At 38.2% G+C, this 24670-nt stretch overlaps 2 protein-coding genes and 2 long non-coding RNA genes across 14 annotated transcripts; 2 read left to right on the top strand and 2 right to left on the bottom strand.

The window, feature by feature from the left end:
* Positions 1–1107: 1107 nt before the first annotated feature.
* On the bottom strand, positions 1108–4664 carry LOC125499836. Of its 2 annotated transcripts, XM_048649660.1 has the most exons (6): positions 4042–4664; positions 3719–3968; positions 3498–3620; positions 3204–3318; positions 2972–3082; positions 1108–2724 (listed from the first exon to the last, which is right to left on the bottom strand). In XM_048649660.1, the coding sequence occupies exons 3-6, from the start codon at positions 3505–3507 to the stop codon at positions 1620–1622; spliced, it is 1341 nt and encodes a 446-aa protein (XP_048505617.1). In that variant the 5' UTR covers positions 3508–3620; positions 3719–3968; positions 4042–4664; the 3' UTR covers positions 1108–1619. The 2 variants fall into 2 exon arrangements, with proteins under 2 accessions (XP_048505617.1, XP_048505616.1); XM_048649659.1 differs by having other exon boundaries at positions 3719–4664.
* A 345-nt stretch (positions 4665–5009) lies between these two features.
* On the top strand, positions 5010–6403 carry LOC125502235. The gene is made up of 2 exons (XR_007280091.1): positions 5010–5422; positions 5530–6403. It is a non-coding gene; the product is annotated as an uncharacterized LOC125502235 (long non-coding RNA).
* Positions 5680–7076, bottom strand: LOC125502234. The gene is made up of 3 exons (XR_007280090.1): positions 6661–7076; positions 6535–6553; positions 5680–6063 (listed from the first exon to the last, which is right to left on the bottom strand). It is a non-coding gene; the product is annotated as an uncharacterized LOC125502234 (long non-coding RNA).
* A 6321-nt stretch (positions 7077–13397) lies between these two features.
* On the top strand, positions 13398–23790 carry LOC105689028 (GRB10-interacting GYF protein 2). 10 transcript variants are annotated; one of them, XR_007276810.1, is made up of 16 exons: positions 13398–13513; positions 14140–14184; positions 14645–14876; positions 16184–16354; positions 16454–16676; positions 16915–17131; positions 17369–18356; positions 18436–18789; positions 18870–19178; positions 19251–19343; positions 19435–19871; positions 19947–20145; positions 20230–20433; positions 20618–21020; positions 21216–21395; positions 21738–21971. XR_007276810.1 is itself a non-coding variant. In XM_012405764.3 (16 exons), exons 2-16 carry the CDS (start codon positions 14153–14155, stop codon positions 22212–22214), a joined length of 4194 nt encoding a protein of 1397 aa, XP_012261187.2. In that variant the 5' UTR covers positions 13398–13513; positions 14140–14152; the 3' UTR covers positions 22215–23790. The 10 variants fall into 10 exon arrangements, 8 of the variants coding, with proteins under 8 accessions (XP_012261187.2, XP_048505457.1, XP_012261186.2 ...); XR_007276811.1 differs by lacking the exon at positions 21738–21971 and adding an exon at positions 21440–21711 and having other exon boundaries at positions 21216–21363; XM_012405764.3 differs by lacking the exon at positions 21216–21395 and adding an exon at positions 22089–23790 and having other exon boundaries at positions 17384–18356; positions 18448–18789; positions 21738–21970.
* The last annotated feature ends 880 nt before the right edge of the window (positions 23791–24670 follow it).

Raw genomic sequence — 24670 nt, 5'->3', positions numbered from 1 at the left:
ATATGAGATCAGCTTCAAAATGGTGTCCCGAAAATCGTTTTACGATGAGTTGGTCAGAAGTTGACGCGGTTCAAAGATTTTTTGGAGTTTTTTACTTCAAACACGACTAGCTCGGCGGGAAAAAATCGTAGGGAAATCGCAAAAAACCATTTCAAAGGTGAGAAAATTTCCTATCTTTCAGGCGAAATCAATTTTCGAGAAAAAAAATCCTGCTCTCCGTACATTCGATTCAAGTTTGCATCAAACAAAGAATTTACGCACTGTTCGTTTGAAAGTAGCGCTTCTATGAAACGCGACATGGAAACGGATATCCGCTTCATGGAGCTTGTAGATGACATTGCAAGCTTCAATTTGAATGCCTGTTCGTCCCTGTAAGAGCTTCTGGTTCAAAGATACAGCCGTTTAAAAATTCGCTATTTTTCGCTCAGAGGTTGGGTGTTGCTTTAATTGTTTTGAGGAGTGTATATTCCAATTCAGCCTGTCTAGTCCACAGCCCAGTCGGGGTATGGATAGAGTTGTTACGCGGTCTTTATGGAGTTGATTTTTCAAATTGACAAGGGTATAATTTTTAATTATAAGTCTTTCGACTCCATCGTTTCATTATTTGTCGTTAATGAGAAGTATCGCTTCACGTAAGTAAAAAGTCATTCTGATAAATTCTTCAGTCCAGATATTCGGTATGTTTATTAGACGTTTACTGTTATGTGTTGGTTTTTCTAGGTACGTCAACATTGGTGCACCGGGCGGCTGTAATGAAACTTTAATTATAGATTAAGTAGAGCACGCATGACGGCCGAAAATGCACTTGGTAAACTGAAAGGTCGTTGGAGAGTGTTACTAAAACGATCTGATCTAAATGTCGAGAATGTGAAACGAGTAGCAAAGGCATGCTTTGCACTTCAAAATATTTGTGAAAGCAAAGGTGAACCGTTTCATCCTGATTGGTTGAATAATATTCCAGTTGAAGATAGATTTATAAACGTACCTAGTGTTCCTTACCTTGACGGCAGAGTTTTGACAGTTGCTAAAATTAAGCGTGATATGGTGGCAGAGTACTTGATGAATGATGGACTCACTGTAATTGATTAAATAATTGATTCACACGTGTACAACTCATTGATAAATTTTTCATCTTCTAAAAAAATTATATCTTTTACTGTTCCTTATGTAAAAAACCTTCATCGGTAAAATAGTTTTATAAATCTTACTCTTTGTAATACTGCACAGGATAAGTTGCACTAATCTCAAAAGAACCTTCTTCATTCTGTGGTCAAGTATCAGTAGTATACCTAAACTATTCCACTTAGAATGGTAAATAAAAGCTAAATAATGAGTACGTAAAAGATATGACTAATATAATAGTATCATATACAGTATTGAAAAAGAAAATGAATACGAGCAATCATTGAGAGCTGAGTACACTGCATCTCCATCGACAGACGAATTCATAATAAAATGTAGTACAGGTACATTAGAAAACATCACGGATATTCTTATGAATATCTACAAACTAGAAACAAGTTATCAGTCTTGAAAAGGTAAGTAAGTAGTAGCAGCGCATTAAAAGTAGTGATACATATTGGTTGGCAAAATATGACGAGTGTATGTAGAAAAATGACTTAGGATTCATCCCATGAATTGATGTAAATATAATTCTCACCCTGTTTGTTGACCAACGGTTTTTTCAATACTTTGGAATGAAAATTGATATTTGCAGGCTTGTTCGGTGAGTATCCTATTGATTCAACTATTTTTATAGGAGACTTTGTATGCGCCGACATGGGTGGCAAGTTAGTCTGCTCTATGCGTACAAACTTTAGCAGCTGTGAATTTGACAAGCGCAAAATATGTGGCTTTGGCTCAGAGAATTTATTTGGTGGTGATGGATATCGGTTTAGTGATGAGGATTTGGCAGCTTGAATTGATGGTAAGTTTTCATCTGACTGACTTTTTTTGACAGCCTTTCCACCCTTGCAGAGAGAAGAAGTCAAATAATCTTTGGGTTGACAAAAACTAATTGCTGGAAATTCTTCTTCAATGGAGAGTTCTGGAACATCGTCTGGTAAGTCTTCTGAACCAATACTAACAGAAACATCATTTGTTGGTCCATCAGTATCAAAATCTTTATCCTGATGTAGCCATTCTGTATACATGTGATCCTCGATAGGACTTTTAGAGCGTACTTCGATATCATCACTCTGGGGTGTACTAATGGCAGCAGATGGTATTGCACGGACAAAAGGTACTGTGTTTCGCTTGACTTTACTGGAATAATTCTCAACAGACTCTTTCTTAATAAAACGTGAACAATCTGGAGTGTGTTTTCTGCTCGGGTTAAAAGGCTCGTCAGATTGTCTAGTCTGTGCGGAGTTAGAATATTGTTTTGAAAGTGTGCTCGTAAAATTCGAGGTACATAACTTCGTATGAGAAGAATCATGTGGAGTGGAGAATGGCAACTTTGAAGCATTGGATCGACTGAGATCAGCTTTTGAAGTACCTGGCATACCCAGTAAAGGTGTTTCTTTGACGATTTGGCTTTCAGCCAGTACAGCAAAGGCCATTAAAAAGCGATTCATCGACTGTGCGACAGAATCCTCCCGTTCTTGAGCCTTCTTTTCTCGTTCTTCAATAATTACAAGCCTTTCATAGTATCTTCTCTCGGATTCTATCATTACTTGTATTAGTTTACTTTCATCTGAACTTTTCTTGCAAGCTGGTCGAGCTCTGGAATATTAAACAACATTGATAAAGTTTGCTTTATATGTTGCTTTCTATGATACTCCGGGTATGTCTTGTCACAAGGAATCTAAATGCGGTTGAATTTTTTTTCTATGCAAAATTAGTTAGCAATTAGCTGCATTCCAATTTCAACTAAGGCCCTATTCTTTCATTTGATATTCCATAGAATCAGATATAAATAACTAGAGCATTGTTCTGGAAAGACATTACTTACAATATGTCTATTACTTACATTTTTTGGATGCGTCGTTGATGAATAGTATCAGGTTTTGCAGTTGAAGTTGTCCCGGTATCTTTGCAAACAGTGCCAACTTCTACATGTCTCTTAGTTCCTCGGCGTTGTCTAAAAAAAAGTGGTAATGATACAAGATTGTATGATCATAATTTGTAACCATTTAAGATGCATCACTTATTGTTAGCTCGGACAATATATTAATTGGGAAAATTATATTTGCTAAACCTACACTATATCACTTAAGGAACTTGAACACTCTTCTTCTAGGCCTTCACAATTAGTATCATCGACGCCATCAATCGTTTCCAGCAATCCGTCCTCAGGTTCATTATTGTTGACATCATCTGAAAAAAAATATAACTTTGGCATTTGAAAAATAAAACTTGACGTAGCCAAAGTATTGACCCATAACAGATCGCATATATTCCCACTTATAAAGAACTCAGTGTTATCTAATTGTGTAAATAGTGCTGAGTATACATAATTTTTCATATTCACATTCTTCAATATCACACATGCATACCTTCAAGCATTTCAGAAAGCCCATCGCCAATGCTATCATCTAACAGCTCATCGTTGACGCAGTCTCGTTGTCCCAAGACCCCATGTATTATATCGTAGTATGGCCACGTCGGGGTTGCGCTACCTGAATAAATATGAAAATGTATGTGTATAGTGTGAAAGGGTAATACTTTGCCCATTTTTAACACTACAATGCGGTTACGGAAACTAATGAAGTCATACCTGATTTAGGTTTAAGTTTGCGGTACTCAGTCTTCAAATTATTAATTTTACTTTTGATTCAGCCCCTGTCCTGGTGAAGCCTTTTTTTTTTAGTTGAGCAGCCAGCGAGTTTCATAGCAAGTTGTGCCGCAGCTGAGAGGTGAATTGCTGTTGCACTTTTTCAGACGCCCATAACAATAAAAGAGTCATAGTTTCTTTTTCTCCAAAGACTATTCTTTTCTTCTTGGTTTCCGACATATTGAAGCACTAACTGTTAAAAACATTGTGAAAACCTTACCTGTTGATGTTTGTTTACAAAAACTAACAAAAATCTGCGATCTTACCGAACCGGAAAGTCGACTAAATATTGACTGATATTTGACGCAAAATTCAACATCACCACCTAACAACGCCAAACAAGTCAACGCAAAACCTGACAAGACCGTGCACGTGGTGGATTTTTTTACCTCCGTGAAGTTGGCCGGAAAGTTTCGATTTTCCAAAAAGAAACTTCACAGATCGATTGTTGGTCGTTTGTAGGTGATTGTTGGATAGGTAAAATTGTTTGTTGGATTATAGTTTTTCAATCAAATCCAAAATTGTGTTTTGCATAAAGTTAGCCGGATGATTTTTTATTTTCAATTTTTTACACTTCTCAAGGAGTCCAATCGAAACGCAATCGTTTGTTGGATACGAATATAGCAATTAAAACATTTGTTGGATTACGGTTTGTTCTATATGAAAACTTAAAAAATTTGTCTACTCGAGCCCAACATATACTGTGAATTTGGTCGAAATCGGTGACGACGAGTTCTCAGCCTCCCCTTGTGAGTTGCTCGATTGCTCTGATTCTGGCAATGAGTTGAAATCGCAGAACGCCGCGCGCCAGCGAGAATCGATTGTGTGCGTGCATATCATTTACAGGGACCCGTATGCGTGTAAGACCGACTGCAGCGCACCAAGTAGTGGGGAGGGAAAGCTCGGGCCGTCCGTGAGCCTTTGCATGTGGTAATCTCATGTACGCGAGACCGCTCTGCGTGTGCGTAAAATCGGGCATTTTTTGTCAGCGCCATCTACTAGTGGGGAGGCAAAGCTCTTGTATACATATAAGCATACCCCCACCACGTCTTCCGCACCTCTATTCCTATCTACACTCAACGATAGGAATAGAGGTGCGGAAGACGTGGTGGGGGTATGCTTATATGTATACAAGAGCTTTGCCTCCCCACTAGTAGATGGCGCTGACAAAAAATGCCCGATTTTACGCACACGCAGAGCGGTCTCGCGTACATGAGATTACCACATGCAAAGGCTCACGGACGGCCCGAGCTTTCCCTCCCCACTACTTGGTGCGCTGCAGTCGGTCACTTACCGCATACGGGTCCCTGTAAATGATATGCACGCACACAATCGATTCTCGCTGGCGCGCGGCGTTCCGCGATTTCAACTCATTGCCAGAATCAGAGCAATCGAGCAACTCACAAGGGGAGGTTGAGAACTCGTCGTCATCGATTTCGGCCAAATTCACAGTATATGTTGGGCTCGACTAGAACTTAAAGTGAGCCAAGTAAAAAGACGAGATGGCCAAGCGTTTTGCAGATATTATTGTTTAAACATTTTATGTGTAGTACACAAGCTTTTTAAGATTACGTGTGGAACAAATAATGGTCAGCGCAGCGGCAAGCGTTCGGATTCATAGCATGAGGCTCGTGGGTTCGATTCCGTGTGCGTGCGGTTTTTCTTTAGGTTTTTTTTTTTTTTCAATTTGGATCTCATTTACGTCGAAAATAAAATGAAATGATGTCAAATATGTAGTATCCACTCTGTTCCAGGCACAGAATCAATTTTACTGTCTGCCATTTTCGAAAGATTTGATTCTCGCTGGCGCACGGTGTTCCGATTTTGATCTTACGCGTCGATCGAGAAACTGGCAATTGTGTAGCTTGCGGGGTTGCGAAAAGCGCATACAGAAAGTAATCGAATTAGCACTAGGTGAATTTTTTTTATTTCCCAATTGTTACTGTCAAAATAAGAACTAAGTAATACAATATTATCTGCATCCTTAATTACATCATTCGAATGAAAAAGTAATTTTCAATTTTTTAGTTCTGTCATTCGAATAAGAAATTTATTTTGAAACTCCTCAATCTTAATTTTTGAGTTAAAAACCCGTTTCTGATTTTTAATATTATGATTCGAACTCAAAATTACACATATCATTTTTCACTGAAAATTTAATTTCCAGTTTTAATTCGAAGTTTTGGAACTAATTAATTTGCAATTCTGGTCTCATAACTCGCAGTTTTCCAAATCACCCGTGAGGTACTGCGACAGATTCGTTTCCCTTTATTTTACATGGCGGGTTCCTCACGGGTGATTTGGAAAACTGCGAGTTATGAGACCAGAATTGCAAATTAATTAGTTCCAAAACTTCGAATTAAAACTGGAAATTAAATTTTCAGTGAAAAATGATATGTGTAATTTTGAGTTCGAATCATAATATTAAAAATCAGAAACGGGTTTTTAACTCAAAAATTAAGATTGAGGAGTTTCAAAATAAATTTCTTATTCGAATGACAGAACTAAAAAATTGAAAATTACTTTTTCATTCGAATGATGTAATTAAGGATGCAGATAATATTGTATTACTTAGTTCTTATTTTGACAGTAACAATTGGGAAATAAAAAAAATTCACCTAGTGCTAATTCGATTACTTTCTGTATGCGCTTTTCGCAACCCCGCAAGCTACACAATTGCCAGTTTCTCGATCGACGCGTAAGATCAAAATCGGAACACCGTGCGCCAGCGAGAATCAAATCTTTCGAAAATGGCAGACAGTAAAATTGATTCTGTGCCTGGAACAGAGTGGATACTACATATTTGACATCATTTCATTTTATTTTCGACGTAAATGAGATCCAAATTGAAAAAAAAAAAAAACCTAAAGAAAAACCGCACGCACACGGAATCGAACCCACGAGCCTCATGCTATGAATCCGAACGCTTGCCGCTGCGCTGACCATTATTTGTTCCACACGTAATCTTAAAAAGCTTGTGTACTACACATAAAATGTTTAAACAATAATATCTGCAAAACGCTTGGCCATCTCGTCTTTTTACTTGGCTCACTTTAAGTTCTAGTCGAGCCCAACATATACTGTGAATTTGGCCGAAATCGATGACGACGAGTTCTCAACCTCCCCTTGTGAGTTGCTCGATTGCTCTGATTCTGGCAATGAGTTGAAATCGCGGAACGCCGCGCGCCAGCGAGAATCGATTGTGTGCGTGCATATCATTTACAGGGACCCGTATGCGGTAAGTGACCGACTGCAGCGCACCAAGTAGTGGGGAGGGAAAGCTCGGGCCGTCCGTGAGCCTTTGCATGTGGTAATCTCATGTACGCGAGACCGCTCTGCGTGTGCGTAAAATCGGGCAATTTTTGTCAGCGCCATCTACTAGTGGGGAGGCAAAGCTCTTGTATATAAGGAAAAGTACATAAGCATACCCCCACCACGTCTTCCGCACCTCTATTCCTATCTACACTCAACGTTCCTATCTACACTCAACGCATAAGCATACCCCCACCACGTCTTTCGCACCTCTATTCCTATCTACACTCAACGAGAGAACAAAGTTTATCAGAATCCTCGCTTAAAAAGATCCAAAACTTGAGCCAAATATGTCATTCTTTTAAGCAGTACCTGATTTATGCATATCAATAATCTATATACTAATTATGCCCTAGACCCTAATACTTACCATGTAGCATTTTTACCACCTAGGAAAATAAACACTGTAATGTTTAGCTGTATCCAAGTACTTAAATTTCTAGAAAATTTTTTATCTCAAGTAATTGACTGTTATGATAATATTTAGGAAAAACCAACGCTATCAGAATTTTCACTTAAAAGTACTCGAAACTTGCGCAAAAAATTTGCCAATCCTTTCAGTTGTTTCCATCCAGTTTATAATATTGTGGATTTGAAATTAAGTAATAAGTTAAAACTATTGATAGGGATTATCCGAAGATGCTGTATGAATTTCCCATGTATGAATCTTTATTGAAAAAAATAACCAGTTTACTTTTACATGCATAGAATTTATTATTTCCCTTAATAATTATCCAAACAATTGATTGAACAGTTGATTTAATCATTGAACACTGGTGTGCACTAGGCCAGGTGTGACGAGTTTGCTGTCCGCTTCTTCTTCGTCCTGTATATGGATCTGGGCCTCCTCGATACCTACCTATGTATTAATACTGCTGTAACATTATACATCTTCCTACATACTCATAGGCAATAGTATATTCCGATACAAGAGACCAAATGAGTGGTGTACACAGTAAGAGTGTGGAAGCACGAATGAGCCTGAGGCGCAGAGTATTGAAGAAAGAAACAGAATAGCCCCCTCTCTGTATATTCCTTAAGTATCTCCAAAAAAAGGTGTTCGGGATGTAGTCTGAAAAAAAGAATGTCATGTATCATAAAATAGAATAGCCTATAATTCAAATTTGTTCTGATTATTAAATGCTAACTCGTTTGTGGACGTAGCTACTCAAGTTTGAAACGAAATCAATGAAAAACAAAATATATAAGGTTGATTCAGGTTGACCGGCTCAGATTTTGTGGACAGATTGTTCGAAAGATTCTAAAAACAAAAGTCCTCTGCCGAACATTCCTATGACCGGTAGTTCCTGAGCTAAGAAGTTTCCAAGTTGACCTATCACAGAGCTTGTTCGCGACATGCCATGGCCAGCTTGGATATGTGACTATGTGAGTGCACACAGTCTTCGCACACGAACATTTGAGCGTCGTGATTGGTTACCTTGAATATCCTATAACTCGGAAGCTATCGGTTGCAGAAGTGTTTGGCAAAGGACTTTTCGTTTCAGAATTTCTCGAACAATCTGTCCACAAAATCTGATCCGGTCAACCTGAATCCACCTTTATAAATGAAACATTCATCTAAAATATAGTATAGTGAAGCCTTGTTTATGCATTTACCTCTTACCGAAACATTTCTCTGACTTATATTTCATAACAGCTATATTTCTTGGCAAATGAGTATGGTGTCACTGTCATAATATCTCGTTCACAGCACCAACACGGAAAGTCGATTACCTGCAATATCAACAATAATTTTGTTAAGTACAAATGAAGTGAGCCCACTTTCTTAAGGGTGTCCCAGCGCCGCCACTGAACTCCGAAACCGTTGACTGAAGATTCAGTCAACGCCGAAACGCAATCTTCAGTCAACGCCGAAACCGTTGACTGAAGATAGTTATCATCAGTCAACGCCGAAACGGTGTAGATCCAGTTGCAAGACATTAGGCAGAATTCGCACATGTACAGGGCCAGCTGTCTGTGTGGACCTATCCATTGTTTTATCGAGGCGAAATTTGCAATATGCGATTGCGCTCACACAGACGTCACACAACCATGGAAAAATAACAGGTGGTGGGGGTCGCTGGGACACCCTTAAGCTTCATACACACATATGTATATTATGATTTTCGTCTTACCTGCAATTGCACAAGTATTGTGACCTTCATCCAGAAATTTTATGCAGATAGTAGTAGGGTATCCCTCCAATCAGCACCCTCGAAGCTTCCTCAGCAATTATCTGGAAAGTAAATAAAGATAAAAAAAAGTGTGCCATCTATTGAATAATCAAATTTCAGATCTATGCACCACGCCTTAACTCAATCGTAAAGAGACGAGTCAATTATAAATCGAAAGTACAACATAGCTATACCTAAGTAAATAAAAAAGAAATGCTCACCTGTATAGATCTCAGAGATTGACGCTGCCAGCTGATGGACTCAGGGTTTATCGTGTCGTTTTCAATGCGCGTTTCAATTGCATTGATCCTGACCTACCGACAAAAGATTGGTTGTTGATTAGAAGAGCGTCGATTAGATGCAGATGATAAAACCGATCAAACGGATTAGAAAATAATAGCGTTTTTAAGACATACGGAGGAACGTCAAAACCGTATACAACCGTACAACGGTATAACCGTGTATATCAACTGGCTAACGTCACGCCGGATTATGACCGACGGTGCTGACCCCCCGGCTGAACGGCCGAATTTTTTTTTTCAGTTTTTTGAACAAACCGTAATCTAACAAATGTTTTAATTGCTATATTCGTATCCAACAAACGATTGCGTTTCGATTGGACTCCTTGAGAAGTGTAAAAAATTGAAAATAAAAAATCATCCGGCTAACTTTATGCAAAACACAATTTTGGATTTGATTGAAAAACTATAATCCAACAAACAATTTTACCTATCCAACAATCACCTACAAACGACCAACAAACGATCTGTGAAGTTTCTTTTTGGAAAATCGAAACTTTCCGGCCAACTTCACGGAGGTGATGTTTTTTCAAATATCTTTTCCCTCGATCCAAAACGATATTTTCGTTTCAGTTGGCAGAACTTGCAGTGTTGAACTGGGTTTCTCAATATCTTGAAAGGACGCAGCTTAAACATTGTGAAACCGTTGAGTGTAGATAGGAATAGAGGTGCGGACTCTTCCTATCTACACTATTCCTATCTACACTCAACGGTATAATTTCCATTAGAATGAACAAGCAGTTACGCAGGCCTTTGGAGAGAAATTATCAAAAAATCATAGAGAAGAATCCAAGCTGAATTATACAATAGCTATTTAAAAGCTTTGCCATTTTTTTTTTGTTTTTTATTTAAAGCGTTGCCAATTATTGTTTTGATTTGTTGATGTTAAATAAAATAATTCCCTACTTACATGATGCCATTTTTGCGTTTATTAATATTATACGTGTGACCGTTGTGAATTTGCTCTAAAGCTTCCATCATTTTTACGTTTTCAAAAGATTTTTTGCGTTTCCAAAGAGTTAAGGTTGCGTAAAACGGGAAAAACATTTTCAATTAAACCGCGGTTCAATTGTTCATTATTGCAAGCGCTCTGAAGCGGCGCACTCGTGTCGATTCTAAAGCGCACGCACAATTGACCCGCATTTTCGGTTTGAATTGCTCATTTCTCTTCATATCTCTGTTCGTTTTTTTTCATTTCAGATTTTCTTTTCGAACTCGTACATGGATTCACTTGAGTTTCATTTCGATATTTCCCTTTATCCTCTTCCTCTGCCTTACCGGCGATGTGTTTCGGCAATTCTTTCGTCACCACGTCACACTGGAGCTAATGGGATGGATCTACGGCAGGGCCTTCAAGGAGGAATATACTATTCGACAGCAATGAGCTCCTTTTATTTCTATTCCTTATATTATATTGATTTCCTAATCTCTTACATGTACGGTAAAATGTATGCGTTAGAAATAAAAATATACTTCATATATCATTATATATTAATCATCACAAGAATAGACATTTCAAAGAGAAACACAATTACTTTGAAAAATTACAGGTCGATTATTTTTTTAAGTAGTACATTTAAAATTTTTGAATCGGATTTTTTTTGGTTTTTGACACGTCGACAGGGCATGTAAGTGATATATGGCTAAATGTTACACGAATATTACACTCTGATCCTCTTCCTCAACAACCCGCATCAGTATTTGAATAGCTCCACGCCTCCACGTGGTAAACCTGGAACAAATAAAAAGAATGTTAACACATAAGAAATGAAACCTGTATCACAACCCCCACATACATACAGATATATTCATATGCATTGAAAACACAAAATACCATTTTGTATTTGTAATAAAAATAATTTCTTTCAAAACTAACGATTGGTAGCACATCTAGACGTGACCATAAATAAGTATGCTTAAGCGCATTTTTAGAGGTTTTGTATTTTTTTTGTAGTGTACTACCAAAAACCTGATTTTTGCCTAAAGTATAATCCATAAACATTCAAGTGAACTATTTTAGTCTATATCTTGTTTCAGATATCCTTTTTTTATAAAATAATACTTCAAAATTAGTACAACAAATGTTTAACAATTAATCCTATGGAAAAAACAGGTTGTAGAAAAGAGGTTCCTTCTCAAACTATTGTATCCCCTCCACTATGATGATGGAGGGTTGGTTGATTTCGTATTGGTAAGATTTCCTTTATCTCATCAACTACATGAATAGCACGTATGTCTTCAAAGATATTTTGCTGTTCAGTCGATCGTCTATTGGAGTCTTTGTTCAGTCCTTCTACTTCGACTTTCTATCTCAAAGTAAATGGCGTATTCAAACTACACATGTTACCTATAATGAAATGTAATAAGGTCGATCTACAAGATGAAACCAAAATCCTTCATACGGAGATAATTATAATTGATTAGTGCCTTTTTATGCTCCTAATTAAAAATTAATCTCACGACATTTTGATTGTTTTCTGTATGTTTTACGTGTTCATACTCGCGTTTTCTTCATCTGGTGCTTTCGAGAGACAGAATATTGTCGCCTGCGATATTATCAATTCTTTGTCTATTTCTCCAATAGATAGTGGTAATTTTGAAAATGTTTGATTGAATTTTTCAAAACCTATATCTTGGAGTCTTCTGTTATCTGTGCTATTCGACAAGTCTCTGTACGCCCTTCGATTTTCAGCTTTCAAGACCTGCAAATTGGTATCAGTCACAATTAATTTGCACAGCCATATCGTATGTCTCCTTTTATCCCACTGTACTTGTGCTGCTGTTGTTGCTGTAGTTTTAATTCCAACTTTGCGCAAGCACGGGTCTCATTAGTCCATATGTACCAGTCCGATGCACAATTATATTCTTCATAGGTTTTTATCTGCACTAGTATAATATTCAAATTCATTTACAATTTGATATTAGAATATTTACATCTACGATCACAAGCGAGTCAAGGAGGGTATAGTTATTGACATGCCTGCTTGCACATTGAAATAGACCCATTAGTCGTATAATTCAGCTGGATACATTTATACATCTATCACCAACGCTCCAAGGGTATGTATAGCAGTAGCAATAATTATGGAGCATGCAACTGGTGCCTGGAAAGGGCGGCTTCGAGAACAGGTGATGGCTCATCTTCAGCAACACTTGGGTTGAAAGAACTACGCAGAATTCCAGCAAGCCTTTGACAGGTTCACTAGATCCATTTGAATGGCCAATCTACCGCGATTGGAATCCTTGTTCATCCCAGCAAATGCTACAAGGCGTTTCCCATCTTGCAGAGATTTGGATGAGAGTCGACATTAGTCTCAGAGTCAAAACGAGCTGCTCCTTTACAAACCTTTATTTGGATCTGGACGACGTCTGTACAGCATCGTTCTGCTAACCAGCATTTTTGTTTAAACCAAAAACTTACTGTGTCTCGGGCCGCTTTGAGTCCTATCATAATTTTCGTTGATTCAGCACTGATGAATGATCGTCGTTTTTAAGAGTAACATTCAATACTGCGATACGAACCTTACACGTAACCTCTTTTAAAGGTGGGCCCTGGCATTCATTACGACAGCAATATCAGACAGACCCAATTACAGGAGAGCCGAGCTTTAACCTTATACCCAGTGTTCAGGTGACTGTCGGGCGCTCGACGATTCGTCACCCCCATTGCCACAGGTCTGAATTCGTTGTTGCCACTCCGTGAACGCAACGTTCGTTGGTTGGCCACTTGGACAAATTGCGATTCGGCACAATGCCGGGTCGGTCGAATGCCGTTCGGCACTTCGGCGCGGTACCGCCTCTCGACCATCTCTCTACCACGGCCTGACGGCCTTTCATTTGCCTTTAAATCGCGTCACGTGACGGTAAATGTAGCGCATGCGTTCTATCTCAAAAACTCATCGGCCATATTGGTGTGTTGTTTCATTCGCCCAATAATTCTGAACTTAAATAAGGTATTTTTTCGATTTATATTCAACATTTGCCGTAATTTGTGGTGAAATTCCGACAGCCATACTATTCCTCTCTACTTTCTATCAAACAAGACAAGGGTTCGGTGACAAATTAGAATATCTATAATAGAAAAAAGTTTGGTTATTATTGCCACCTTGGCTTCACGTACGTATGTACGTACGTAGATAGCCCCGTTAAAAAATATGTCGTAAATACATGTGCAGAATCCTTAGGATCCCGGTAGCCTATCATCCCATCTAGACTTGATTTCGCGTAACCAGCCCAGCGTTTGATCTTCGTACACTCGATCCATCCAAAACACTGATTTTCGAACATCACTCCTATTCAGTCTGTTGCATCTTTTGTATTTTGCCAAACCTCGTTGGTCAACCAAGTTCTGTCGTATAGCTCAAGTTTAATTCTTCCATCATCTCATCCGTAAATGGTAATCAACAAGGGCTTCGAGACATTTGTCAAAAGTAGTGGACATTATTCAATAATAGGTCTCAATACATTCTTGTTCATGGTGAACAAAGGGTGTTATGCTTTTTTTCTTCTAAGTTTTAATATTCCTCTTAAATTTTGATGTAATATATCAGTTTTATCATTCACGTGTTATTATTTACAGCTTACGTTGCAAGATGACGGATTCAATGAAATTTGGTCCCGAGTGGTAAGTCAACTGTCGAATATCCTATGTATCACAATGATAGGAAATCGCTTGAGACTTTGAGTTTTTCATAGTTATAGTTTCAAAAGCAAACTTTTTATAGTATGATTCTTACACATTCATTCGATTATCTGGTTCATTTTTTATAGTAGATCCATTTTTACAGCCTCTCATACTATTCGGTCCAGCAAGATTTGATTTTGTATTATCGTGCTAAGGAACACAAGGTGTAATCCATTTGTTTCCATACTTCAATATTCTGTTGACTTACTATTTTTCTCAAGTGGTTCCAATTTTTCTTCATTATCTCCAAGAGCTAAATTTATTGAACAGATGATATGGACTTTGTAACAGTTATAAAACAGGAAATTAGGTGAAGTTGTCCAAAGATGAGTTATTCTAGTGAAAATTCTTTCATCAAAACTTATCTACAACCATTGAAATCTTTAAATCCTACAAACAGGTTGCGCAACTTGTCAGGAGATGGTTGCAGTGCTGGCGGGGGAGGGGGAGGACCTGGTATCCTTACCACCCCCCGTTATCAGCTTGCTGAGCATAGATATGGTCGTGAAGAGATGCTGGCTCTGTTTGACCGGAATTGTAAGCCCCCTGAACCTCTTGTTACTTTTCCTGCCCTCTACATCGTACAAGCCCAACAACCTTTGGCACTCACACCAATGACAGAAGAGGAAGCGGTAATTATAACAGTTTATTTTCTGTCTTCGTCATTTATTCTCATTTATAAAAAAATCGTAGTTGTTACACGTCTTGGTTCTTACTATGTGAGTCGTAGCATAAATTATATATCCCTTTGTTGACTGTCAACGCTTTTTCCATTGCAATTGGATCCTGAATCCAAATGAGCGTTAAAACTCTTTTGAGCACCTCCTCTTATTCTCAAGATTTTTGTCAGAAAAATATATTCCATCGTTCAGGTAAATATACCAATTCTCGAATACTAGCATATTCACAACACTGGAATAACATGTTTTACTGATGACATTGAACTTTGCCATCAACCCTGTAGATTAATATACCTATGATGTACATACAATGTAACATTCAGTATTCTATTTACCTATACCTATATGCGTCAGTATGCAATTTATTAAGCAATCTATCTTTGGTCACTCACAACCTTGAACTTTGTATTATATTAGTATTCAGGTCAAAATATCATTAATGCATAATTTAAATTGCAATCGACACATTTTCTCAGCATTGGTGTGTCACTGGGTGTCAAGTGTTTTCAGTAAGTTAATTTTCAGAAAATGCAAGCAGCACAAAAAGAATGCGTTTTAATGTATGTTTCTGTATCGTGTGTTGGTGTTGTATCTTATATTGGGAACTGTGTCATTCTTGGTTGTGGTCTAAAAATACAGCACTCTAGAGCCCTTGCGTCGAACTTCCTGACTTGTTTGAGTCTCTGCACTTCAATTGCTTGTCTCTTGTTCATCTCTTGGTAATCAAAATGTCTGCAGCTGAAGTTGATCAATTTTTATTCGGTAGCAACGGGTATTTTGTAAGTTTATGAAACAGCGGTAGTAGTGGAAGTATATTATAATAAGCTTGAGTTGAAGAATTTATTGTGCCATTAAAAATCTGGTATTATTAGATGCTTTTGTAACATCAAGCTATAACCAAAGATATCAATTTGACTCTTTGAAGAGATCTATTTAAAACCTGATGCAAAAAAAGTGTGGAGTTTGCTGAAGTCTAAATTGCAAGTATATTAATACGACATTTCGATAGGCATTTTTAATGTTATTTGTGAAAAAAATTTGGAATTTTTTCGCCTCAAGCTCGATCAGATTTTTCTATTGATTTTTAGTTGGAAAGTATGCATGAATTGGAACTATACTTGATCACTATTGAAATTAAACTAACGAAGGAATTTCTTTGCATCAGGTGATTTGATCATTTGTTGATCCATGTTGTCTTTTGCCACCTATTGCATCAAATCAAAAAATATATTCATGTGTGACCATAAAATGGATTACAGCGTTCCTGGAATAGTGGGTTAACAAACAACGTGGGTCGTGGAAGAGGTGGGAGTGTAGATCGAGGAGGACGAGGCAGGGGTGGCAGAGGCATTTATCCAGGTCATTACTCTCGAGGTGTCGTTTTCGATGAACCAGGTGACGGAGTGAGAGCCGAGACACAGTCTTTCCAGGTACGGACTTTAGTTTTTGCAAATATTGAATAATTTAAAAAAGCTTATGTTACTCTTTGACATTTCATGTGATGATTGATTCATGACTGTACTTTTTAGGGACGAAGTAGACCATTCGACAGATCACAGAGTGAAAGAGGCTGGTCGGAACGAAATGGAGGACCTGAACCTGGAGACTGGAATGGTTCTACTAGTCCTAGAAAGGAATTGGGACGTGGAGGAGTCGGTGGGTCGTTTATGGAAGGCAATTGGCGACGACAACGTGCCGGTGAAGATGACGATGGATGGAGAGTCGCTTCGGGTAATCGTGGCGATAAGTGGGGTGAGCAATATCTGCTGCATTATTTGACATCAATAAAAAATAGCATCAATTGTGCAATTCTCCTATCAACGGACAATGGTGGATTCAGCAGGGATACATTGTGTTCCAAATTATTTTGAACTGTACGTTTATGAGTATTATCTTAGCCATAGCACTCAATAAACTGTGCAATCCATACTGCAAGAACATAGCTAGGAAATTAAATTACGACAAATAAATATCTGGTCTTCAATTTCAGTCAGAGGTAGCTGGAGAGATGGTGGTGGCTCTGAGAGAGGTGATCGATTAGACAGACCAGATGGCGTAGATGGCGAAGAGGTGAGAAGTGGTAGTACACGTTGGGAGCACAGAACCAGTCATAGGTCTTCCCATGATTCTGTGCATCATCCCCCTACCCGCTCTCTTCGCACTTGGGAACCCAATCATCATGACAACCATGACAACCTTCCTGAATGGTAATTACCCATGTATTACAGATTAGAGATAGTGTATTTGTGGAAAAAAGGATTTCTATCTATGATGACTCATTAGCCAAAACTTAGCATTCGGTATTTGATCTGTGATAACTTGAATCGAGTACCTAGAGTGCTATGACTATACCAAATAGCGAGAGCGATTTATCTTCTTCTGAACTAATATGATTCTAAACCAATTAAATGTTTCTTATGCAGCCTCATTTGGAAATGATTAAGGTCTTATTCTTGTAGGGCAACCGAGAATCCTAGCGAGAGCGGTGGCAGTTTTGATGCGTCAGGAGCATTCCATGGTGGCATGTATTCTGACGATGATGAAGATGGAATAATTAGTGCTGGTGGAAATCGAGAAACCAGGATTAGGCACTTGTCAGAAGGGAATAATTTAAGCAACTCTAAGCCTTTATCCAAATCCTTACTTCATAACCAAGGACCAATTTCCAGTCGTCGTATCAGTGCGACGACGAATGCTTTAATTCGAGAACGACCTAAATCCCTGCAACCCTTTGAGGACAAGGAAAGTTCTGAAGAGCAGGAAAAACGCAGCGTCTCACCGCCAAAGCCATTATCTACTCCAAATAATACACCGATTAAAAGTTCACCACCACCTGTAGTTGACATTACGCCTAGAAAAGTGCAAAGTCCCACCAACTTGGACAAAGTGATCGATCAAAATCCTTCGCAAATTGAACAAAATTCGAAATCCTCTGGTGAAATAGCGGTCAAAAAAGTTAGAACTACTGAGACCAGAAGTGAAACGTCAGTTATTAACAATGAAAAGCCACCGTTACATTCCGGATTAAAAAAGAGTAAAAGTACCTTGGGAATGATGTCGGCCACTAACGTCAGACAAAGGTCTGAAGAAGATCTAGACAGAATGAAAGAAGAAGCCGACGCGTTAGTGGCCAAATTAATGGCTGATGAGGAAATTCATAAAGACCAACGATCCAGTGTTCCACCTTCGGTCAATAATCAGGTTCCTGGAATCCCTTCTGGACAGGAAAAGTGGTTTTATCGAGATCCTCAAGGTGAGGTACAAGGACCGTTTTTGGCCAGTGAAATGTCCGAATGGTTCAAAGCTGGATACTTTAACGTCAATTTGCTAGTTAGAAGAGCCTGCGACAATAGGTATTCCATGCTTGGGGATCTCATTAAAATGTGGGGCAGAGTACCGTTCATGCCAGGACCACCTGTACCTCCATTAAAGGTATGAAAAGCTTATTTTCTTTTATATTATATAGTCCATGGTTGAAGTATTTGTTTATTTAAATAGATCCTAAAATTAGTTTCCCTTGCAGGTTACCGAGCCAGTAGCTATCCCAGTACCAGTTGGGATTCCCAGTGCCCTGCCAAAAGCTGGTATGGAAGACCCGTTAGTCCTGTATCAGTATCAACAAATGTGCATGCTGCAAAATCAGCTAGTCCTTCGACATGTGCGCTCCACCATTGTTGCAAAGTTATCACAATCTGAACAATGGGCATCTATGAGTCCTGCCGATCAAAATCAACTGATTTATCAACACATGCTGCAGCAGCCTGAAATGGCAGAGATATCACCCATTGCCGTCAACCCTTTTGTACCTACCCTAACTGCACAGCCAGCTAATTCTATAATGCAATTATTCACACAGATACAGCAGGTAATTTATCATCTAATCGAACTTGCTAATTGTCCACACGAAAAAAGTTTGATTTATAAAATTGAATGTGAAATTGCCAGGCGAAAACGCAATCCGAAAATCAACTTCCACCATCTATGCATCCCACAACACCAACACCCGCAGGAACGATAGATCCTGTCCAACAGCTCATCCAACAAATGGGAGGGATACAAAATCTTCATGGAATGCAACAGCCAAATATGACACCTGCATCTACTGCTACACCTGAAGATAATCCGATTAAATCGTTGTTACGACAGCTCAACGTTAACGGACATCCGCAACCCACACAAATCGAGTCAGTTTGGCCGCTTCCTCCGCCCCAAATTGCACCACCTCAATTCGGAACATCAAATTGGCAATCCCAGGTACCTGTGGATTTCAACAATTGAGGTTACGAATCGATAGGATCCAAGTCTAATTATCGTAACTGATTTTAGATGGGCCCTATTCCTGCCATGCCCCCTGGTCAATTGCCTAATTCTTTGTGGGACTTACATACTAAAGACATGAAGACTGAACACCAAATACTAGTGAGTAGACAGCACCTTTAATCAGTTCGTTGACCAAGCTCAATTGTTGCTTTGAAAATGAAAAACATCGATATACATACTTTTATTACAGGAGGAGCAGAAACTGAGGTTACAAGAAGAAAAGAAAAAGGATGAACTCAAAAAACGAGAAGAACTCGAAAGACAAGCAGAGGAAGAGAGTGCGAAGAAAAAACTAGAAGAAGCGAAAAAAGCTCGAATAGCCGAGGAAGCAGCCAAGCGCACAGAAGAGGAAAGAAAAAAGAGAGAAGAAGAAAAAAAAAGAAAGGAGGAGGAAAAGCGCAAACAAGAGGAAGAGTTGAGAAAGAAGGAAGAGAAGAAACGCAGGGAGGAGGAAAGAAAACGTGAAGAAAAGCGAAAACAAGACGAGGAAAATAACCGAAAGAAACAGGAGGAGGAAAAAAGAAAGAAAGATGAAGCCAAAAAACTAGAAGAAAAACAGAGAAAAGAGGAGGAAAAGAGAAAGAGGATAGAAGAAGAACAAAAACGAGAGGAAGAAGATCGAATTAAGTATGATATTGAATCAGGTTATTTTTCTTACACATCCAAATCCAGAAGAATTTAATTCATCGTCAATTAATTTAGGAAAGAAGAAGAGGCCCGCAGAAAGGTAGAAGTTGAAGAGCAAGCTAAACGAGCGGAGCAAAGAAGACGAGAGGCAGAGGCACTCAGGAAGTTACAAGAACGTAGTAAGGCCCCTTGGGCACAAACGCCACATGCGCCACCTCCATCTACTCATGCTTCCCTTGCTGAAATACAAAGGCTCGAACGAGAGAAGAAGGCTGTACGTTGTTGTGCGCAATTGAACACTTGTATTATGATTTTCTGGTAAATGACGCATACCAGAATATATTGTTATTCTTGACAGGAGGAATTGCGAGTCCAGCAACTGATGCAACAGCAATTAGCACAGCAGAGAGCTGCGGAAGTAGCTCAGGAAGTAGCGGCAACAGAAATTTCGAAGGGTCTGCAGTTAAAATGGGCTGAAAAAGCTGCTCCAGTTTCTAAGCCTTTGGTCAAAAGTCTTGCTCAGATTCAGCAAGAAGAACAGGAGCGCCTCGCCAAGGTAAAGGTAGTTGCAGCGTCACTCTTTGTTCTTTACAGACCTCAATTCGCTGTTATTCTTCAAGCAGCGCCAATTTCTTATAATTTTTTTTTATTTTTTGCAATAAGAGCTTACAATGCAGTGGCTTTGTACTTGAACTTTGATATTCTTTCCGTATATTGTGCACATGTAAATCAGCACTGCGTTTCAGCAGCAAGAACGGGAAAGACAAGAAAAAGCTGCACAAAAAGAACCAGTTGTTGCACTACAAAGTGTTGGTATTTGGGGAACAGCTGCACAATCTCTAAACTGGACGAACGCCGGTGCTAACAATCAGGCTTGGTCTAATAGCAGCGGTACTGGTGGTTTTTGGGACGATCTAACGCCGCCTAAAGCTACGTTAACTCCTAAGCAGTCCGCCAAACAATCAGCAACTGCCAAGGCTTCCGCCAATCCCGTCCAGCAACAACAACAAAACAATAAAGCAACTAAAAGTAAAACCAAGAAGGACGAAGAGCTGGTGAAAAAGTCTTTTGAACAGAACACTGCCAAATCAGACGACTTCACTCAGTGGTGCAGCAAAGCACTGGGTGGTCTTCAAGCATCTATTGATAGTAAGTTCTTACCAATGACTTGCTAATTAAATCCCAATTTCATCATTATTTACAACCTGCCCGCGATGTTGCCCCCCATGTTTGTTACTGTCATTGACAGCAGGACGTCAGAAAATGAGGTGCATATTGTAAAAAGCAAGAAGGAAAAACCGGTATTGAAGATTATTAACTTCTTCAATTTTGAATCACCAATAGTTATCGGCTGTCCTGGAAATAAGATTCGATAATCCCCGTAAGATTCACCATGAGAGTTGGTTCTTTCTGTTCGAGCGCAGTATCCTCTCTCAACTTAGAAGTGGTTCTCACATGTGAAATACGAACTTCCGCCTCACGAATTTCCCTGGTCTGTACAGTGTAATCGCGCATATCGCTCCAGTGAGTGTTTTTATCTGTGATAAATTAGGACAAAATTATTTCAGTATCCACCAAGAAATTACGCTATTGGGCAATTGAAACGTCAACGAAATACCCTGATATGACTTCGAAAAAAATCGTACAATTTATTCCAGGCAAATTAAAGAGATAAAACTAACCTAAGAATGTAAAAAAGCTTCAAATTACCAATGGTGATTATCAACAAAGAGGAATCAAGGCTTCGTTGCTATAATATTCTTGACTGTACATCCTATTCAATGAGTGTGAATTGCGTTGTCATTTATTTAGCTAGACCAAATATAGTAATTTTTCCGTTTCCTTTTTTTTTTATAAAATTCACAGTTCCAACGTTCGTTGCCTTTTTACGTGACATTGAATCGGCCTACGAGGTCAAAGAATATGTCCGATTGTACCTGGGCGATAACAAGCAGTGCAGTGAATTTGCTAAGCAGTTCTTAGAGAAACGTAGTAAGTGGCGATCTGCTCAACGGCCACATCCTCAAGCTGATGACTTATGCAAACCTGCTCCAGCTGTTAATCCCAATGCAACGACTACAGAATTTCAGGAAGTCAAGGTATGTTAATCATCAGCAGATGGTGAAAATCACTTACAGAGCTTTATTAAATAATTGTTTCACTTGGAAGCAGGTAATCCGTACGTAGTATTGAGGATTATTTTTCAATTTTTCCCAGGGAAAAGCAAAAAAAACAAAAAAAGGAAAAATGTTCAAAGTGGACAGCAGGATTCTTGGGTTTAGCGTCACTGCTGCTCCAGATCGCATCAATGTTGGTGATCGCGACTACGGAGAGGGCGTCTGAACACATAGCTTGGAGTCTGTCAACCCCCAACTTTATCCATGCTCGAGAAAGTCATGCTACACTTGAATCGTTTGTACGTACCGTTATTTATTTATTAAGGCTGCCAGTCAGCTTCTAGAGCATTCGTTAAAAGTATTTCAAATTTTATATAAAACAAATAGCAAAAAAAAACGAAAATTTTCTATGAAAATTTTATTGAATACATGAAAATCATCTCGTGGATTTCAGCTTTTTAACGAGCGTTTTAGAAACACGATGCGTATATGTGTAGCATCATTTTCTCTTTAGTGGTAGTTATACCCAATAAGCAGTGTTCAGATATACCATTACTCGGACAAATGAATATTGTAACACCCGAAACAACGGATTTGTCGCGTGAAATGAAAACCTTTCATAAAAACACCCGTTCTTCAACAGTTTCTACTGATCTGTATTCCACTCACTGTGCGCCATTGGATGCCACTACGTTATTAAATATCAATTTTTTTTTCTTTTTTCTTTACTTAGTTCAAAGCTCAGAAAGACAATTATCCCTTATCATTAGCACGCTTCTTCTGATCTTTGCAACTTATTTTCTAAGAACTGTATTATATTTCTCCCAAAACTCACTCTTTGTACATTTCAGTGATAGGCTGGTTACATTCATTTGTATTAAACAAATACTCAACTTCTTGGAATTTTTATTGCGCGGTGAAGCCATATGCTTTTAAATGGGCGGTAATTTCAGGACATTTCCTCGGATTAGAGGGCTGCCAATTTTGTTGTCGCTCAAACTTCGATGCTTGGCAAAATATGTATGCAGTAGAGTTTCCAGACATCTTTGATTTGGATGAGCTATTCTCAAGTTGGTTGAATAATATGCGATTTGCAAGGTCGGTCATATTTTTTAGAAAATTTTCTCAATGAAAGTTTTTAAAAACAATATCTCCATCTTCGAAAATTTAATTTATCAACATTGACTCACTTGAACTGTAAAAATCATGGAATAATTGTTCGTTGATATCTATTCGCAAAGTTAAAACTGTTTCATTGTCAATGAAAAAGTGTAACTGATGTCTTACGATCAAATGAAAAATACAGTAAAATAAATTATTGACTACGGTGAGTTCTGATATTTCTTTGTATTTCAAATACTCGACCTTTTCTTCAGACGAAGAATCCCTGTATCTTCCTACAGAGATTCTTGAATGCAAACCAGCAAAGCGGTATTGTACTATTTGAATCTTGACAGATTTCAAAAAACGATTATACCGAAATTGACCATTATTGTAACAATACGAAACGTATTTTGACAAACACCAGAAGGGCAATCGCTACATCAGATTTGATCGTATATAATAATGTAAAGGTTGTTAATCGAGAGTTAACGGGCTTCTGCTAATACACGAAAGAAAGAACATGGAAGTATTAGACCGAAGTCCGATGACTCTTAAATGAAAGATTTATATATAAATAGAAATTGTACAATAATACAGTGATGATTAAATACACAGAATAATTGATTGATATTGTATTATTACTATTACCATTGTATCTATCATACAACATAATAAAATAAACATTATTATATTTTCAATTCGGCTTTATTATTTTGTTTCGCGAATTAATTATTATTTATGAATACAAAATTCATTCAGCTTAATTAATTTTCTTTTTATTCAAGTTATTTTTTTTCACCATGTACAAATACAGACATTGCGTGGCTTGACAAATGAAATTTCACCAAGCGTGACGTGATATACTTGTAATTATTAATTGTAGAATAAAATTTATAAATTCATACTGTAGCAGGTGTGAATATGTTCCACTGTGTTTAGAAGTGCTCTAAGAAATTATTATTTCACAAACGTTGTCCTTTGTGTATTTTAATAGTAGACAATTTGATAAGAAACACTTAACCATTGATAAATAGATTGCATCAATAAAACAAGAAATCTATAATTGTAATATTGATACCAGAGAGGCTATGTTAATGCGCCAAAAATAACGCGTACTTTCAATTTTATGAGTTCTTGTAATGTAATTTAATTTTAATTGTTATAGAATGTTATTAAGCTGTGAGTGTTCAAAGGCAATGTTGACCGCCCCTATAAATGAATGAATCTTCATTGCTAATCCAAAGAAGTATTCATTGCATCGGTAGTCAATTATCATAAAGTGACCAATTCATTCACATAGAACAGTGGGTCTGTTGTGTGCAGTGCAAAAACTGACGCGCAAGAATGCCGTGAATGCAAAAATCCCTATGGTCTTTGTCAACTAAAGGAAGAAAACCAAAATTGATATCCGATGCAGGGCATTTTGTTCATTGATAAGAAGAAAAACTTCCGTAAAATGCCTGTAAGGTCAAAGTTACGATGTTGTAATATATAGAATAATAAAAATGCAATAAAATTGCATGCAACAATGCAAACATCAATTATACGATGATAATTCGTGTGAGTCTGTGGATGCTG

The sequence above is a fragment of the Athalia rosae genome, chromosome 1 (genome assembly GCF_917208135.1).
Source record: "Athalia rosae chromosome 1, iyAthRosa1.1, whole genome shotgun sequence".
Lineage (NCBI taxonomy): Eukaryota > Metazoa > Arthropoda > Insecta > Hymenoptera > Athaliidae > Athalia > Athalia rosae.
The sequence above is the reverse complement of the archived record's forward strand: the minus strand, read 5'-3'. Positions and strand labels throughout refer to the sequence as shown.